At 36.6% G+C, this 17,360-nt stretch overlaps 1 protein-coding gene across 11 annotated transcripts in view; it reads right to left on the bottom strand.

The window, feature by feature from the left end:
- The window catches only part of CTNNA3 (catenin alpha 3), a 1,350,411-nt gene that overhangs the window by 44,862 nt on the left and 1,288,189 nt on the right, over positions 1-17,360 (bottom strand). For all 11 annotated transcript variants that reach the window (XM_074374085.1, XM_074374091.1, XM_074374088.1 and 8 more), the window contains one exon: positions 16,887-17,021. In XM_074374085.1, the coding sequence (XP_074230186.1) occupies positions 16,887-17,021 (135 nt within the window). The remainder of the gene's footprint in view (positions 1-16,886; positions 17,022-17,360) is intronic.

Below are 17,360 nucleotides of genomic sequence, written 5' to 3' on the forward strand. Positions count from 1 at the left end.
CAAAGTTGTGACGATAATAGCAGAGATATTACTAAATGATTTTACAGATTAAATGCAATAATTCATGTAAAGAACTTAAAGCACTCTCGGGTATATAGCAGGCCCTGGGAAAAGAACTACTGTCATTGCTGCTAGTGGTAATAGTGAGGTTATTTTTTAATACACATTGTATTATAGATGCTAAGGTGATCGTTTTACACAGAGATCTATACAAATCACAACTGCACAAATAGTCCCCACTATTCCTGCTGGGATATTCTCATGAGAAATAATATCCTATTCTGAAATGATACAGGAAAACCAAAAATTTGAAATGCCTTAAGCTAAGTGGGGTGAATGGTAGGGTGGCGAGGTTGCACCTATCAGGATTTCCACTTACAGGGGCTCATGGAACCACAGATACGAAAAATATGGGATCCCTGGAGGGTTTAGGCATCATGGACAGGTTCCTACTTTTTGATTCAACTTCCTTAAAGAGTAGGAACCTCTCTACAAAGCAGAGGAGTGAACTTTAGAGTCAGCAAGACCTGAGCTCTCCCCCTGGCTTCATCTTACAAGAGATGTGTGAACATGAACAAATTATTAAGTTTTTATGAGACACAGATCCAACATTTGTGAAATGGAGATAATATATGCACACTAGGCAGACGGTAACTAAAAGGGATGATGTATATAAAACATAAGACCTTACATATAATGAGGCTTCAGCAAGTTAGTTATTCTTATTTCTAAACTTTAAATTGGAAAATCAAGCACAAATTTAATTTTTATTAAAAAAACAACTTTTGTATATGTATACATATGTACGTATTTTCATATTCAGGCAAAGGCCCTTGGTATATGACCCCAGAGATTGTGGCTAAAACAAACTCCCTTTTACTTGAAGAGCCCTTTAAATCTGAAAAGTTGGCAAGAGGAGATTCTCAAGTCCTCTTGCATGAGTCAATAGACCATCTTTCTCAGCTTTTGACTTGTTTTTCCCAACATAAGACCACAAACAGCCCAAATATTTACACTGAGCCCTCCAAAGTATAAACACTCTAGGGTTGTTCAGGAGTTTTGTTCATCACCTTCACATTTCTTTTCAGCTCCCTCCCAGGCACTTAAAGCCATTCAGCAAAATCATGCCATTGATGGCATTGCACCTGGCATGGCTGGTGCTCCCAGGTGGAGAAGCAGATGTATAATGGACCTATTTGAAAATGCTACATTAGAGAAGCAGCTCTACAAACAAAATTAGTGAGATAGCGCCAAGGATTGCTCTTCCTTCTGTTCCATGACAGTTTATCATCCAGAAAAAGGAACTGCCAGGTAAGCCGTGGAGCACAGTTAAGGGAGAAGGCGAAGGAAAGGAGGTCTGTAGCAGCAGGTGTCCTCTGGATATTGTGCAGGGAGAAAGAATGCGAACTAAGGCGTTCAGCTCATATGTCCGTGCACATTAAGCCATTTAGCTAGCGTATGGAATGTTTCAGGTTGTCCCAGGGATATAGACAAGGAACTAAATATTGACTTAGCAAGTGCTCAAATGAGAAGTATAATTAAATTAAATAGTACAAAGGGGAGGCTTGTTTCATAGACTCCAGTAATTGCTTAAAACTCAAAAGAGACCAAATAAAGGTCAAAAAGGTGTAGCAGCAACCAGGCAGATAAATATAGCGAGACCTATGAAAGACATGAGCACAGAAGTGAAAAAAAATTCAAAAAGCACGATGGCTCAATTGTTAAAAAGGATTGGATGTCGTCATGACCATAAATAATTAGTTCTGTCTTTTAAGTCAAGTCTGGTCTGACACATGCAGCTGTGCATTAGTTCTAATGTTACTGTAATGACTGGCTATGTGCAGAAATGCCTTAGGGCAATGCCCTTTCCTTGGAAAAGCTGGACTGAGAGCCTCATGGAGAACAGGCGTAGTACTTTGGAGCTCTAAAAATGCTGTATTTCCAGTCCCACTTCAGAAAGGAGAGCGCGAAAAGGACCAGGAGGATGATTCTAGTGCACTAAGGGTTGGCTATATCAGAATACAATGTTGGAAGTATAAGGGAGCATGTTTGTGAACAGACAGATAAAGAAGGACTCTGATTTTATCCCTGAGACCCCAAAGCTACTATCACTGGACATCAGGGGTAGCAGAGCCTCTCCTAGACGAGAGGGAGCTGGAGGATGGAGGACAGAGGTGGAGGAACAGAAGACTGAGACAGATCTCCATCCTTGTACTTAAGCTCTCTGAGCTTTATCTTCTCATTAACAAAATGGAGATAAGAGTGGGACTTTCCTCAGAGCACTGTTTGTATACAAAATAATTAACATATGTAAGGGGTTTAGAATGAGCTATGTTCATTATTAAGAGCTTGATAAATATTAGTTATCATTGTTGTTATCATTTTTCTCTTCTATAAGTATCACAGAAGATAAAAATAAGAACCATGCCCTAAAGAAGTGCCTGATCTGCTCAAAGTTTGAGATATGGACCCGGAATCTGCTCAAGTTGCCATGTTCACTAAAGCTTCAGCGCTGCTGTGCTAAGCAACTTAGTACCACGTATATGTGCTTTAGAATCAGGACCAAGTTTAAGATCACGCCCTGCCTTTTAATAGCTTTGTGATCTTGAAGAAGTTGTTCAACCTCTTTAAGTTTCAGTTTCTGTATCTATAAAATTGCAATAACACTAGCTACTTCGTACAGCTTCTTTTTGGTGACAATTATGAAAGGAAATGCATATCAAATATTTAGGACATTGCCTAGCACTAATGAGGACTCAATTTCATAGACGTACAGAGGCAATATATGCATATATTACATATATCACCTGCGATATGAATGACACTTACATGCATGCAATACACACACAAATGGACATACACACAAAAGCACACACTGCCTTTCATGCCCTTAACTCTAAATAAAATCACAAATTTTTCTTAGCTTGATGAAGCCTAGTCATATCACTCATTTTCCCCATCTCTTTTCCATCCCTGTTTGTCTCTGCCTCTTCCTCTCTCTCTTTCACACACGCATATACACTCAAACACAAGCTATGCAGGTAAAATGTTTATGGATTTATATTCATACTATTATTTAATCTGGACAGACCTTTCCTTATTTATTATTGAAAACATCACCTTGTATTTTAGAGCAATTTATAATTTCAGTTCACTTTCACAGAACTTTTCTCCTCTCTATCTCACCAAATTCTTCCAATTTTTTATTATTTAGCTCAAATTTTCTGTAAAATCCTTCAGCCTATGCAAATCAGAGTACTTCTTTGCTGTAGATCTTTGGTAGTTTTTGCCACAAACACTTGTTTGTTTATTAATCCTGGGCTGGTCTTAAGCATTTCCCTAATATATTGGCCTGTTGTACCCTGCCTGACATCTTAAAATCCCATGATGTTAGAGATGTTAATCTTGCCAAAATGATTCCCCTGAATTTTGGGGTGGCTTAAGTTCTATTCTATATTGCAATTAATGAATTCTGAACATATAAAATTTGCATAGACACTGTAGTGTTGAATAAAAATATTTCCATCCCCAATCTCTCTTCAAATCTAAGAGCTAAACGTCTTCACTTAACATTGGCAACAAGTCTGAAGATCTTTTACCTTATGCTGAATACAGTTACAGACAGCCCGAGACTTACTTTGTACAATTATTCCATTACTCATCAGCTGTGTATGGTCCAAGCTCTAAGCTTGGCACAGAAGCAAAGGTGATTATTCTTCCTCAAAGCCCATGTCAAGTGTGCTGCTAAAAAAGGGATGGGCAATAAGCAGTTTTATGATCTGCAAAGGAATTCTCTCACTAAAAGAACATTTTCCTTAGGTTTCTCCTTAGATGTAATTTGAAATAAATGTGTTAACAATTAGATGAAAGATATCAATGAATAATACCATTTCATGAAAAGTTATAATTAACTCACATTAGCTAATATGATTCCCACTGCTATTACTGCTACTACTACCACCAGCTAATATTTAATGAGCACTTACTATATGCCAGACACTATGCTAAGACCTTACATGAAGTAGTTTATTTTCTTCCTGGAAGGCATTTATCAGCCAGTGAGCAATATTTCTAGCCTTTCCTTTCCTGGTAGACAGATGTTGGAGGCCTCGCAGTGAGACTTGGGAAAGTTCATAAACCCCTGCTCTGAATAACTATGTAAATAAAAGCTCACTTAACAACTTGCATCATACTTCAAATGTGAGCAAAAGGTAAACACTTTGTTGTTCCAAGTCATGGAGACTTTGGAGCTGTTTGTTATGATAGCAGAGCCTAACCTAAGTTGTCTGATTCAGTGTTGTTGACTAGAACAACCTTTCTTAAGGTTATTTTTTTTTCCAATTATATACTTTTCTATGCTATGTGCTATAGAACCTGATGTTAGACTAAAAATGATTTATCTTTGTACAGTAGAGGAGTGAAGTTGTACTCTATATCTGTTTAAAAGTATAAGTGAAGGTCCTAAAACGTTCATAAAAGGATGTCCATTTGTCATTAGCAATACTACCATGATGCTTGTATACACAAACACACACACAAAAGCATACACACATACACATGGTAGTTGCTCAGAATTTGCAGTGCATGAGTGGCATCTAAATGGTATGTACCCTTTTGGGAACAACAACAACAAAAAAGCTTTTTCATAAAATTCAACCATGAATTGCCTGTGACCCAGGGCTTGGCCAAAAACTTTCCCAAGACATCTAAAATTGCAAAGAGATGACTTTAATGTACTTGTTCCCCTAGGGTTGTCAAACCATTATTTTTGTGATCAGCATCATCAGAAGGAAGTATTTCCAGACCCGATTATCATAACTCCCTGATGAAAAGCCTTGACTAAATTGAGGTTTAATGTTGCAACTTTAGGTTTAATAAGGGTCAAAGTAAGAAATGTCTATTTGAACATTTCTGTCTTTTATAGACCCCTGGGTTAGGACATCATTCATTGTGTTACCAACTGTTACTTGAATAATGGCCACACACAGTAAATTTCTTTTTAAATTTAAAGCCTAATAAGCTTTTTCTCTCTCTAAAGAAATGTCTATGCTATTTATCATCAAGAAATGAAAATTATGTAATACATTTACTTATTAACGTCCACTTGAATATACTCAACTAGAGCAATTTACCTAAAAACTTGGAAATACTCACTTCTTTGTTTTTAAAAAAATTATTTTTTAGAGTTTGTTTTAATTTTCAGTTTCCAACTCGTATTTTCTTCATTGATGAAACTACAATTTTTCAGTATTACTTTCTAATTCTTCTATTTTTCTTCATTTATAAAACTGCTATAATCTTTCAGAAGCAAGAGGAAATTCTATTTATAAATTAGAATTTCCTAAAATTATTTTTCTTTTTTGCATGTCTTTTTTTTCCTAACTGAATTCCTTGAGAACAAGTGCTGTTGACTCATCTCAGTAGTGTTGTTTCAAGGCAGCAAAATGAGAATAAATAAACGCTAGTGTGAAATGACACAAGGGGCTCTGAAACTAAAGCCTGGATTCACATTGTCACTCCATCACTTACTAACCATGACATTTGGCAAGTTCTGTTCATTTATTAGCTTTAGTTTTCTTGTCAACAAAATTCTCCAAGTTTACTTGTAAGCACTGTTGACAGGATAAGAGAATATATACAAATGTGTCAGTAGGAGTGGTGTAGTCACCCACTTTTGCAAATTCTCCCATCACCTCTTTCCCATCCACAAAGTAAGTGACAGGAAAGGACACAATGATGCTATCATTTGTCTCTGGAGGAGGTTCCTACAAAGAGAGCCTGAAAGAAACTTGCATATGTGGTTTATTGGAGCCCTGTTCTCAGGAAAAGAGCAGGAGAAAAAGAAAGAATAGCGAGAGATGGTAGAGCAAACTAAGAATATGACTAGTCCCAGGAGAGGACGACCGTGGGCTGATCGCACAGGAGGCTGTGAAATTACACAGGAGAGGTGGCTCCATCTTGAGGCCAGGAGCCTGGTCTTAGTCAGTCAGCCACCAGCTCCAGGCTTCCAGGCACGCTGGGGTGGTGGGACGTGACCCCCCAGACAGCGTGATTCCCTGACTGAGATCAAGTGTCCAGAGAAGGGAGCAGCTGTGAGAGGTCCGCAGCCCTCGCCGGCAGGAGCTGGGAAGGTGGGTAAACTACCAGGTGGGGGGATCTGGCAGAAGTAACAACGTAACAGAAAGTTTAGCTTTCCCTTAGTTCCTGTCTCCTCTTACACCAACAGTTCTCACAGAGACAGCTGTGCGTTTGGCAGTATCTGGAGACATTATTGGTCATCACAACTGAGTGACGGGGGGTGGTCATGGACATCTGGCGGATAGATTCCAGGGCTATTGCTAAACATTTACAGTGCAGAGGACAGCCCCCTACAACAACTAATTATCCAGCCCCCTATCCCAAGTGCCAGTGGTGCCAAAGAGGAGAAACCCTGAAATAAGCAAAAACATAAAAGTCAACATGGAGTACTTACTACTAACAGTAACTGATTTGCAATTAATATTATGCAGACTTTAGTAAACAAAAGGGGAAATGTGGGACTGTATTGGTTTTACTAGGGAAACACACACACACACCTCACAAACACACCTTCACCAGAACTTTTATCTTGTGACTGTAACTAGCATTACTTCATAATCTGCAACAAGGAGCACAAACCAGCATGAGTCCCAGACTGAAGTGACTGCTTTTGCAAATCCCATCCATGCTATCTTGTGCCTTTTTTCACGTCTGCTTTCAGTTCCGTCTTTATCCAGGCCTTTATGCATTTTGATGCCAACACTTTGTCCAAGAATCTTTAGTGCCTTGATTTTTTTCTTCTCTCCCCTTCTGTGCTTTTCCTCCCTGGCTCCCAACTGAACTTGTGAACATCAGATGTCTGCATCCAGCTCTGCTCTTTTCCTTCAGCTGTGCTTTGCCTAATGGGGAATCTGGCTCCATCCTACAGCTGTCAAATGCATCCGGCTCCCTTCCACAGCCTCTCTTCCCACCACTTGGAAGTTCTGTGGTTCAGGTTGTTGGCGTACAATAGAAATAATGAATCACCTCTTTTCTTTTCTAAGGATTGTTAACGATCAAGCTAATTCTCTTTTTCTACAACAGAAATAGTCTTTTCCATTAAGTTTTTTATTCTTTCTTCCAAAATTCTCTTTTTTAATAATGTGGAACTATTTGACATACATTAAGAACACAGGAATAATTATAAGAAGTAAATTTAACAGTAGAGACTCTCATGTCACACTTATATATATTTTTTCCTTTCCCCTCCATTTCTTTCCTTTGTGTGTGTGTGTGTGTGTGTGTGTGTTTCTGCATCATCCAGCTGTTTTATCCTCTCCATCTCTTAACTGCACAAAGGTCTAATTTCACCAAACAGATCAGTCTGTTCTGTGAGAGATACTGGTAACCGCAGTCTGGTTGAAGCCATGTCTAACTAATCCTACAATTATGGACAATATATGGCACCAGTTTGATACATGTGTCTCTTTTTCCTCTAGACCTAAAATTAACAGTTAACTCCTGAAGCACCTGGTTTTATTCTCTCTGATAGATATTGTTTAAGCAAAATTCTAGTAGCACCCTTTTAAAATAAATAAAAACAAAACAAAACATCTTGCTACGTCATATCGTAATTTGCCCAATTGGTCCTTAGAGGAAAACTTTGGATAGGAATGGGGGAGAGACAGGGACAGCTGAAGGAAATAAGAAGAAAGATTTGGAAAAGACAGTAAAATATGAAGTGCCAGAAATCTGCTCCCAAATTTTGTTTTCTACATAATTTAAGATACAAATGCATTAAAATTTTATTAGTTTATGTTTTTGGACACGAATGTATAAAAATGTAATTCTGTGACATCAGCAACTGAAAGGGGTGGAGGATACAGCTGTTAAAGGAGAAAAAAAAATCATATGTTGTTAAAGTTTAACTGGTACAAATTCAAATTAAAATGTTGTAATTTTAGGAGGTTAAATGTAATCCACATGGTAATCATAAAGAAAATAGCTGAGGAATATATACCAGAGGAAATAGGAAAGGAAATTACACATTCAGTATAAAAGAGAGTAATCTCTGAAATTCCGAGTTGGAAGGCACCAAAGGGCTCACTTTATCCCAAACCTTAGTTTTACAGATGAATGAAGAAACAGACCCAAAGAGATGAATGTCCAGACCGCTGCCCTGGTCTCCTCATTTGGAGTCCACTGGTTTTCCTATTGCCTCCTATTAGCTTCTCACGTTGAAGCTGAAGATTGTGTTCGGGTCAGGCTTTCTTAAAACTTGGGGATCATTAAATCACCATTTTCATCTATTAATACTCTGTTTTAGTCATTGTTTTCCACATCTTTCAATGAAAACCATTCCTCACCTCTTGATATCTGCAGCAGCCTTCCCGGCCAAGTATACCAAGACCAACTCCTGCCACTTTGCCTCTAACCCCACTGGGTGGAGGCTGCAGGGCTCACTTGCAGTAGCGACGGAGTAAAGAATGCGCGAGTTAAATTCTGGCCCTGGCTGTGCCCTCAGATACCTTCATGCACCAAGGCAAGGCACTGAAAGTCCCTGACCTGTTTCGTTGCCCGTAAGGTTAATTTGAATTAGATAGTTCTACCAGGACTAGATTATTTCTAGGGTTCCTTCAAGTGTTGTTACAACTGGAAGCGTAGCACAGTCAAGAAAATCGAATCCATTGTGAGATCAGCTTACCTAAACACCAAGAGAATTTCACAGCCCACCTTACTACAATGCAAAAAAACAAAAAAAGAAAAAGAAAACCACACTCCCGTACCTGTTCTTGTTTTTAAAATATATTCTTTGAGTTTACTAATGTCTATTACTTCTGTCTCCTATCTAGCATTGCAAACAAACCCAACACTCTTCTTCTCTTTACTTTTCTCCTCACCCTTCTCCCACTTCCTCTTCCCTTCTTGATTTCTTTCATCTCTCCTCATTCTATTTCATAAATCTCCTAGTCTTTTAATTTTTTAATTTTAACTTTCAATTTTTTCCTAGTCCTTTAAAAAATCTCTAAATACTTGTTATTTTCCAAATCTTCTTTTAGTTTTCCCAATTTTCTTGATAATGGCCAAAGATTACAGTAGGTTCAGAAAGCTCATCAACTAATTCCCTTAATGTCTCAACATGGCAAGTGCGTTAATCTGCAAAGTCATTCTGAATGTGCTTCTCGGCCCTAGTGGCTATCTTGGCCAACAGCGCGGTATTGTTGCTGTTGCCTGTCATTCCTAGGTGATGCACACCACCCCTCGGTTTCAGCTAAAGCTGAATTGCTGGTGCTTGGCAAACTTTCCATCTTTCTGATCTTTCCCCCCTGGCTGATTAGTTATATTATTTATTCAATTTTTAAAATTGTGGCTCTGGCACACCTGCCTCAGGGTAAGACAGCACAATTAAACACATTAAAGGAAATACACAAAACACAGTGATTATGTAATTAATCAGTTTTAAGTGCAATAAAAACATAGCTAGCTGAAAAGCATAACACTTGGGGAAAGGGTAATTTTAAGAATTTAAAACCATTTTAACGATATGCTTTTTTTCCTTTGCATTTTACTTTCTATGTACACAGGCTAGAACGTAACAATATTCATTTCTTTAGAGCAAGACTCCTTTCACAAGGCAGAATAGCTTCCCCACTTGGCACCACACACAAGGACGCTAGAGGACCAACTGATGGAGAATTTATGGAAATGCCCTTAGGTAACCCAGGTACATTTTAATCTTCTTAGAGTTATATTTCTGTTATATTCTTAGTTAGTACATTAGTAAGTCATGATGGCTATGGAAACTGATCTGGAACAGTATGCTTAATTACACTGTTTCATGGTGGTTTGCTATTATTATTTCAAGTGAGCTTTTATATCCCTCCCCCACTTTTTTGGAGAGGGGACAGCCACTAGAAGGCCATACTGGCTTCACTTTCCTGTGACTGAAGGATACAGTGAAGCTGAGCCAGGTTCCATAATCCGGGCAATTTCCTGGAGCTCAGCTCTGGTAGAACAATGTCGAGTACACAGTATATCGGATTCCCATCTCAAATCACTGCTGTTAAATTATTTTCTCATCTAAGCAATACTGAAAAATGTTGAAGATATGGACATATTTACTTTGTTCTTTTGCGAAAATAAAACAGTCAATAGAGCACTCATGTCTTAATCTTCATGGGAAAATACTCCTCCTATTTTACCAAAATATGGGATCCATAAGCAAGAAGTTCTACAATTGCCCATTTGTCTCTAACTATGTTTATATCTTCATTTATCTTCATGTATCTGAATCTCTGGCTCAGGAGAAAAGTTCTTTTTTTTTTTCCCCACACCTAGTCTTTCTACCTGTTTCCCTAATCCATTCCTTCTGCCTTGCCTAAGACTTTATTCTATCAGTTATAGCCTTAATTTTTAATAGATTTTCTGGTTTCTTGCTCTTCACCTAAACATTTTCTCAGTTACCACCACCTGAAAAAGGATATAAGTAAAAATGCTAACCAACCAAAAAAAGTAATAAATAGAAAGTTCTAGTAATTCCATTTGCCCCTCAAGTCTGTCTCAGTCTCTTCCCTCTCCCTCTTTCTCTCTCTGTCTCACACACACACTTTCTCCTTCCTTTCAACTACAAACTGCAGGAAAATCTAGTCTGTGCTGCCATCTCTTCTCTGTCACTGCATGCTCAGTGTTCAGCCCACTACAGTCTGATTTTTACTGATACTGCTTTTAGAAAAGATATAAAGATACTTTGTAAAGGCAAAATCCAACATGCACTTTAAGGCTCAGTCAACCTGAATTTTCTGTGTTTATAGTCATTGTCTACTGTGCCTTTAATCATTCAAAAATAATTAAATAATTAGAATATATGTGAGTACTGCTGTGATTTTGGTAGTCAAAGAAGGACACAGCAGAATTGCTAGTTGTCACCCAATTTCTATTCTCTCTACATAGAAACAAAACTCTGATTTAACTGGGGAAAGCAATGTGCCTAGATTACAACACAGAAACAAACAAAACATTTTTATATTTTGTATTATCACTTGCAGTCATACATAGCCATGTAATTAAATCCTTGCCAATAATATGGAAGAGAAAGCATTTGGAAGAGACTTTAAAAAGATGCAAGGAGTATTTGCTTGGGTTTCTTCTCATTTTTACTGGCCATATAAAAGCCATAGCTAGATCTGGAGAAGCCATATTTTGACCCTGATAAAAACGAAAGGCAGAAGTCAAGGATAAGAAAGCAGAAAGACACAAGTGCCCGACTCCCTGATGGCTGTGTGAAGCTACCACTCTGGATTGCTCATTCTCAGTCTTTTTAAAAAGAGACAGTAAATTCCCAGTTTGAACTGCTACAACTAAATCTCTGTATCTGATACAGGCACATTAGGATCGTGTGTGTAAAAAAACCTTTCTTTTTTCTGCATCTTTGTCTTAGCTATTTTTTTTTTGTCTTGTTCAGCACATTTTCACTGTGTAGCCCCATCTATTTCTCCTTCATACCTCTTTCCTCAGCTCCAAAAACATGTAGCCAACTTCTCCTAGACTTTTCTCTTTCGATACCAATGAATCTTATGACTAAGTCGCTAAGTCAATGATGACTAAAATCCGAATGAGCTGCCTTACCTTTCCTGATCTGCTCTTCCTTCTGTGTGGAGCTTTTGGTTAAGGATGCCACTTTTGACTGAGAAAGCTACCAAATCTCAGAACTTTGGGGGTACATCTTAATTCTTCAGCCTTCTTCATCCTTAACATTCAATAAATCATTGAGTCTAATCACTCCTACCTCAGAATTTTTTCTTGCAAGGACACACACCTCTCCATTCTCACCAATATTGCCTTAATCCAGGTTCTCACTCTTACCATCTTGGACTATTAAAAAAAAAATCATTCCTGAATAGTGTTCTATCTTCCCATCGATCACCACCTTGCCAAAATAAAGATGTAGAATGCTTACATATATATACACACAAACACACACACACACACAGAATGGAATATTACTCAGCCATACAAATAATGAATTTCTGCCATTTGCAAAAGCATGGATGAACCTAGAGGGTATTATGCCTAGAGGGTAATTAGTCAGACAGAAAGACAAACATTGTATGCTACTGCTTATCTGTAGAAACAAAAACACAAGAAAAATAAATATAACAAAACAGAAGTATGTATAAAATAAATAAGCTACAAGGACATACTGTACAGCACAGGAATATATAAATATTATGTTATAATTTTAAAAGGAGTATCTATAAAATATTGAATCACTATGTTGTATGCCTGAAACTAATAATATTGGAAATCAACTATACTTCAATAAAAAAATAAAAAATTAAAGGTTTGGCATGAATTCTGTGAAAAAACAAAATAAAACAAAAACAAAAACCAGAATAGAGAGCCCAGAAATAAATCCACAGACCTATGGTCAATTAATCTTTGACAAAGGAGGCAAAAACAAACAATAAAGACAGTCTCTTCAGCAAATGGTGCTGGGAAAACTGGATAGCTGTATGTAAATCAGTGAAGTTAGAACACTCCCTCACACCATACATAAAAATAAACTCAAAATGCCTTAAAGACTTAAACACAAAACAAGACACTATAAACCTCGTGGAAGAAAACATAGGCAAAACATTATCTGACATAAACCTCAGCAATGCTTTCCTAGGGCAGTCTACCCAGGCAATAGAAATAAAAGCAAAAATAAACAAATGGGACCTAATTAAACTTACAAGCTTTTGCACAGCAAAGGAAACCATAAGCAAAACAAAAAGAACCTGGAGAATGGGAGAAAATATTTGCAAAAGATGAGGCCTACAAGGGCTTAATTTCCAGAATATATAATCAGCTCACACAATCTAATAAGAAGAAAAAAAAAAAAAAAGAACCCAACAACTCAATCCAAAAATGGGCAGACGATCTAAACAAGTAATTCTCCAATGACTCTAATGGCCATACAAGCGGCCAACAGACACATGAAAAAATGCTCAATATCACTAATTATAAGAGAAAAGCAAATCAAAACTACAATAAGGTATTACCTGGAGAGGCTGTGGAGAAAAGGGACCCCTCCCACACTGTTGGTGGGAATGTAGTTTGGTGCAGCCATTATGGAAAACTATGGAGATTCCTCAAAAAACTAAAAATAGACTCACCATATGATCCAGCAATCCCTCTCCTGGGCATATATCCAGAGGGAACTCTAATTCGAAAAGATACATGCACCCCAATGTTCATAGCAGCACTATTTACAATAGCCAAGACATGGAAACAATCTAAATGTCCCTCAACAGATGATTGGATAAAGAAGCTGTGGTATATTTATACAATGGAATACTACTCAGCCATAAAAAAGAATAAAATAATGCCATTTGCAGCAACATGATTAGACCATGAGAATGTCATTCTAAGTTAAGTAAGCCAGAAAGAGAAAGAAAAATACCCTATGATATCACTTATATGTGGAATCTTAAAAAAAAAAAAAAAGACAAACTTATTCACAAAACAGAAACAGACTCACAGACATAGAACACAAACTTATGGTTACCAGGGAGGGAAGGGAGTAGGAAGGGGTAAATTGGGAGTTCGAGATTTGCAGATACTAACTAGTATATATAAAGTAGATAAACAACAAGTTTACACTGTATAGCACAGGGAACTATATTCAATACCTTGTAATAACTTCTGGTTAAAAAGAATATGAAAAGAAATATATTAATGTTCATGTATGACTGAAATGTTATGCTGTACACCAGAAGTTGACACAACATTGTAAGCTGACTATACTTCAATAAATATAGAATAAAAAAAAAAAACCAGTTAACTTCCAAATATATAGATCTGTTTATGCCCATCTCAAGACTTAACATTTTTTAATTACTCTCAGTTGCCTAGGATAATGGTAAAACATTATTAACGATCCTTTTAAAGCAACCCCAGCTTCGTTTGCAGCTTCTCTTCTACTTGCCACCTGTAACACACCAACAGTACCAAGTGCAATTGTTTCCAATTACTGCAGACTGTTTACTATTTCCATAATATCCCTCATCTTTCCCTATTCCTATCTTTCTATTTCAGTTATCCTATCTATGTCAGATCCTTTTCCTCTCCCTCCCTCATAAATGTACAGCTTTTTTTTTTTATCTTACTAATCAAGCACCAAATTGGAGTCAAGCCACTTACAGAGCTTCCTCTTGCTCATTTGCCCTGTCAGTGGAATTAACTATCCCCTCGCCTCTTCTATGTGCATTCTTCTGTGCATTCAGCCATCATATGGCTAATGACATTATTTTGAAGTCTTTTTTGTGTATTTAGTTGTATATTTAGGTATATTTTATGTATCTTAATTTTGAACATATTTGAGCATCATAAAGGAGGCATCATATATTCCTCTTTCCTTCTCCTAGGTGTTCTCAGATGCCTAGCACAGAGAGGATGCTCAATTCATGGTTAGGATTTTGGATCAATTATACTTTGGTTTCCTTATAAATAAAACATAAAACTTCAGGATAAGTTCTTGCAAATAGATGTAAGAATGAATGAAAAATAATTTTAATTAACTGGTCTAAGAATGGTTTTCAAATTCTTTTATGTTATGAATTCAACTTCTTTATCCTGAACCCTAATACTCCAGACCCAGAAAGCAATTTTTGCTCATTCTCTCTGGAAATGTATTCCACTCATACCTACTTTTTTCAACCAAATACATTTACTAAAAGTAATGTTTCATGAACCTGATTTGGGGACACAAACTTGGAGTAGTCTGTAGTTCTGAATACCAAATGCCTGTAATTTTTAATGAGTTACCCTGCTTTAGAATCATCCTTGTTACTTTTTAAAAGATCTCATAGAAAAATGACTTAGCTTAGAACTTTTCAATTTAAAGAAGAAAGTAGACAAGATTAAAACTCGGGGTCATGGAGAGATTAGAGCAATTGTACTCAAGCACATGCAAATGAAGTGTATTTTAAAAGCTTTCCAGGATCTACCTGCAAGCAGACAGCAGGAAGGATGTACAAGGGCCAGAGCATGCTCCCTTGTTTCATATTTATCTTTTCTAATGGGAAACTGTGGGTGTAATGATGACAAGATAGTTTTGGATTTGTAACACTATTCTTTGTTTTAAATAATGACTCAGCTTTTAAATTGTAAATTATGAGCCCTAAATGGTTCATGCCTAATCTATCTGTAAAATATGTAAAGTTCATGAATTTGAATCATGATACCAAGCACGAAGGGATACAAACTCAATTTGTACACTAGGAAGAAATCGTATTTTAGAGGGACAATTAGCAGTAATACATTTTAACATAATGTATAGGCTGAATTTCTGTCACCTTTTTAAGAAAGATTAGCTTCAGACAACATGAAATAATCTGTAATTGGAAATTAAAATTCATATGGATTTAGGCCTTGGGAATAATGGTGAGTATGTGAAATTGAGAAAAGTAAATAGAAGACAGACTAAGGTCTACAAATAAACATATTTTTAAACATTTAAAGTAGTATAATGTTAAGTGAGAAAATGAAGATTTAGTATCTAATGATCCAAAATAAAGATAAAATAGTTTAAAATGTGTATATATGCATACACATGCTACTTGAACATATGCAAATATACAGTCACTCATGTATTCATACACCCATATGTTTCTGTGTATATAGATTGTGACTACTTAAAATGCATTTTCCTTTGAAAAATGACAGGGCAGCAGTATAGTGCAGGTTGTGTTGGTCTGTGTTATTGTTTTTGCAAAATTTGAGTATCAAGGAAACAAAATCTTTTTATCTCTAATAATCACTAGGCACAATTTCCAAAGTGTCCACTTTTCATTTCTGGTCTTGAATATTTTTTTTCCTCCAAATGTTAAAAGAAAATAAACAAATAAACAATCTCTCTGGTATGTTACTATGATGATTAAATGAGATAAAATATAGGCAAGAGATAGACAGTCAATTAGCATTAGTTCCCAACCCTCTACCCTTGATGGTAATTCTCTGCTTTTGGTTTTGCAACCATGTTCTTTTTAAGAATGTTAGTTCAATGAGGGAAACTCCAAAGTCAGGCTATAGAGCTTCTAGATAATATAAATTTATAAGTATGCTGTTACAATTTTTAAAAATTTGTCCTCATGAATGTAAGTTCCTAGAACATTCATGATGTGTCACTTTAACTTAAATTTATAATCCTGGTCCATGTCCTTCTCAAAGTCATTGATACAGATATCAAATGTTATTTTATTACCATACCCACTCTAGAGAAATGATCCACTGTTATTAAAAGAAGAGTAAGTAGAAAAGGTAGACATTATTTCTACGATGGTCATTTTATAGCAGTTTGAAACTCAGAGTCACCAAGATTTTATGAAATTTCCTATAAATCTATTTATGTTCTATCATACTTCACTGCTACAATTACATATGGAAGTAACAGTTTTCATGACCTGAATTTCTATGACATAGAAATGAATAATGGGAAAATGGATATTGATTAATAGTTATAAAGCAATCATTTCATTAATTTGCAATTCCATATGCACTTATTTTCATAAAAATTATAGGATTAAATTCAGAGTTCCATCTGTACACTTCCTAAAATCTGAAAACCGGCTTAAAATTAACATCCATTTCCTATACAAGTGGCTTTCAAAACCTGATTCACTCTGAAATCTCTGAAGTAAGTAAAGACAAGCTGTACTGAATTAACATTTCTTTAAGAAATCTAGCAAGATTTCTTGCTTGCTTAGTTTCATGCAACTTTATATACCCCAACTGAGTTTTTCCTAGTCTACGTGGACCTGTGAGATTTAGTGTGGTAAGGTGGGGTGTAGCTGCTCTGTTTCAAGCATCTTCCACATGTGATGGTGGAAGTGCAGGGCAGGACTCACCGCTGACATGATGAGCTCGCCCCCCAGGCTCTGGATCTCAGCTTTAACTTGACTGCAGATTTTCAGCTGGTGAGAGTAGAACTTAATCTGTTCCAGGTAGGCCAACAAGTCCTGTTTGCATGATGGATCTGGGCACTAAATATGGATAAAAGATAAAAATGGAAATAGCAAAGAATAAGTAGATCCGAGTGAGTAAATATTGAGACTGCAAGTACCTTAGAAGACATCAACTTTGTTTTCGCTGAGTCCCGTTTCTCAGACCAAGGATTCTGATATGCTCCCACCATTAGAAGACTCTGTTCATGTTTCAACCTTATTTACTTCAGCATAGATAGAGGAAATAGTAAAGGAGTTTCCAGACATGAAAATGTATATAAAATAATTACCTTTAATTTATGATAAGGTTAGAAGCCTTTAGATTATCATTTTATAGGTAAATCTGAAGAAATACTTAAAATGCAATTATTCCTTTTA

This window comes from Camelus bactrianus, chromosome 11 (genome assembly GCF_048773025.1).
Source record: "Camelus bactrianus isolate YW-2024 breed Bactrian camel chromosome 11, ASM4877302v1, whole genome shotgun sequence".
NCBI lineage: Eukaryota > Metazoa > Chordata > Mammalia > Artiodactyla > Camelidae > Camelus > Camelus bactrianus.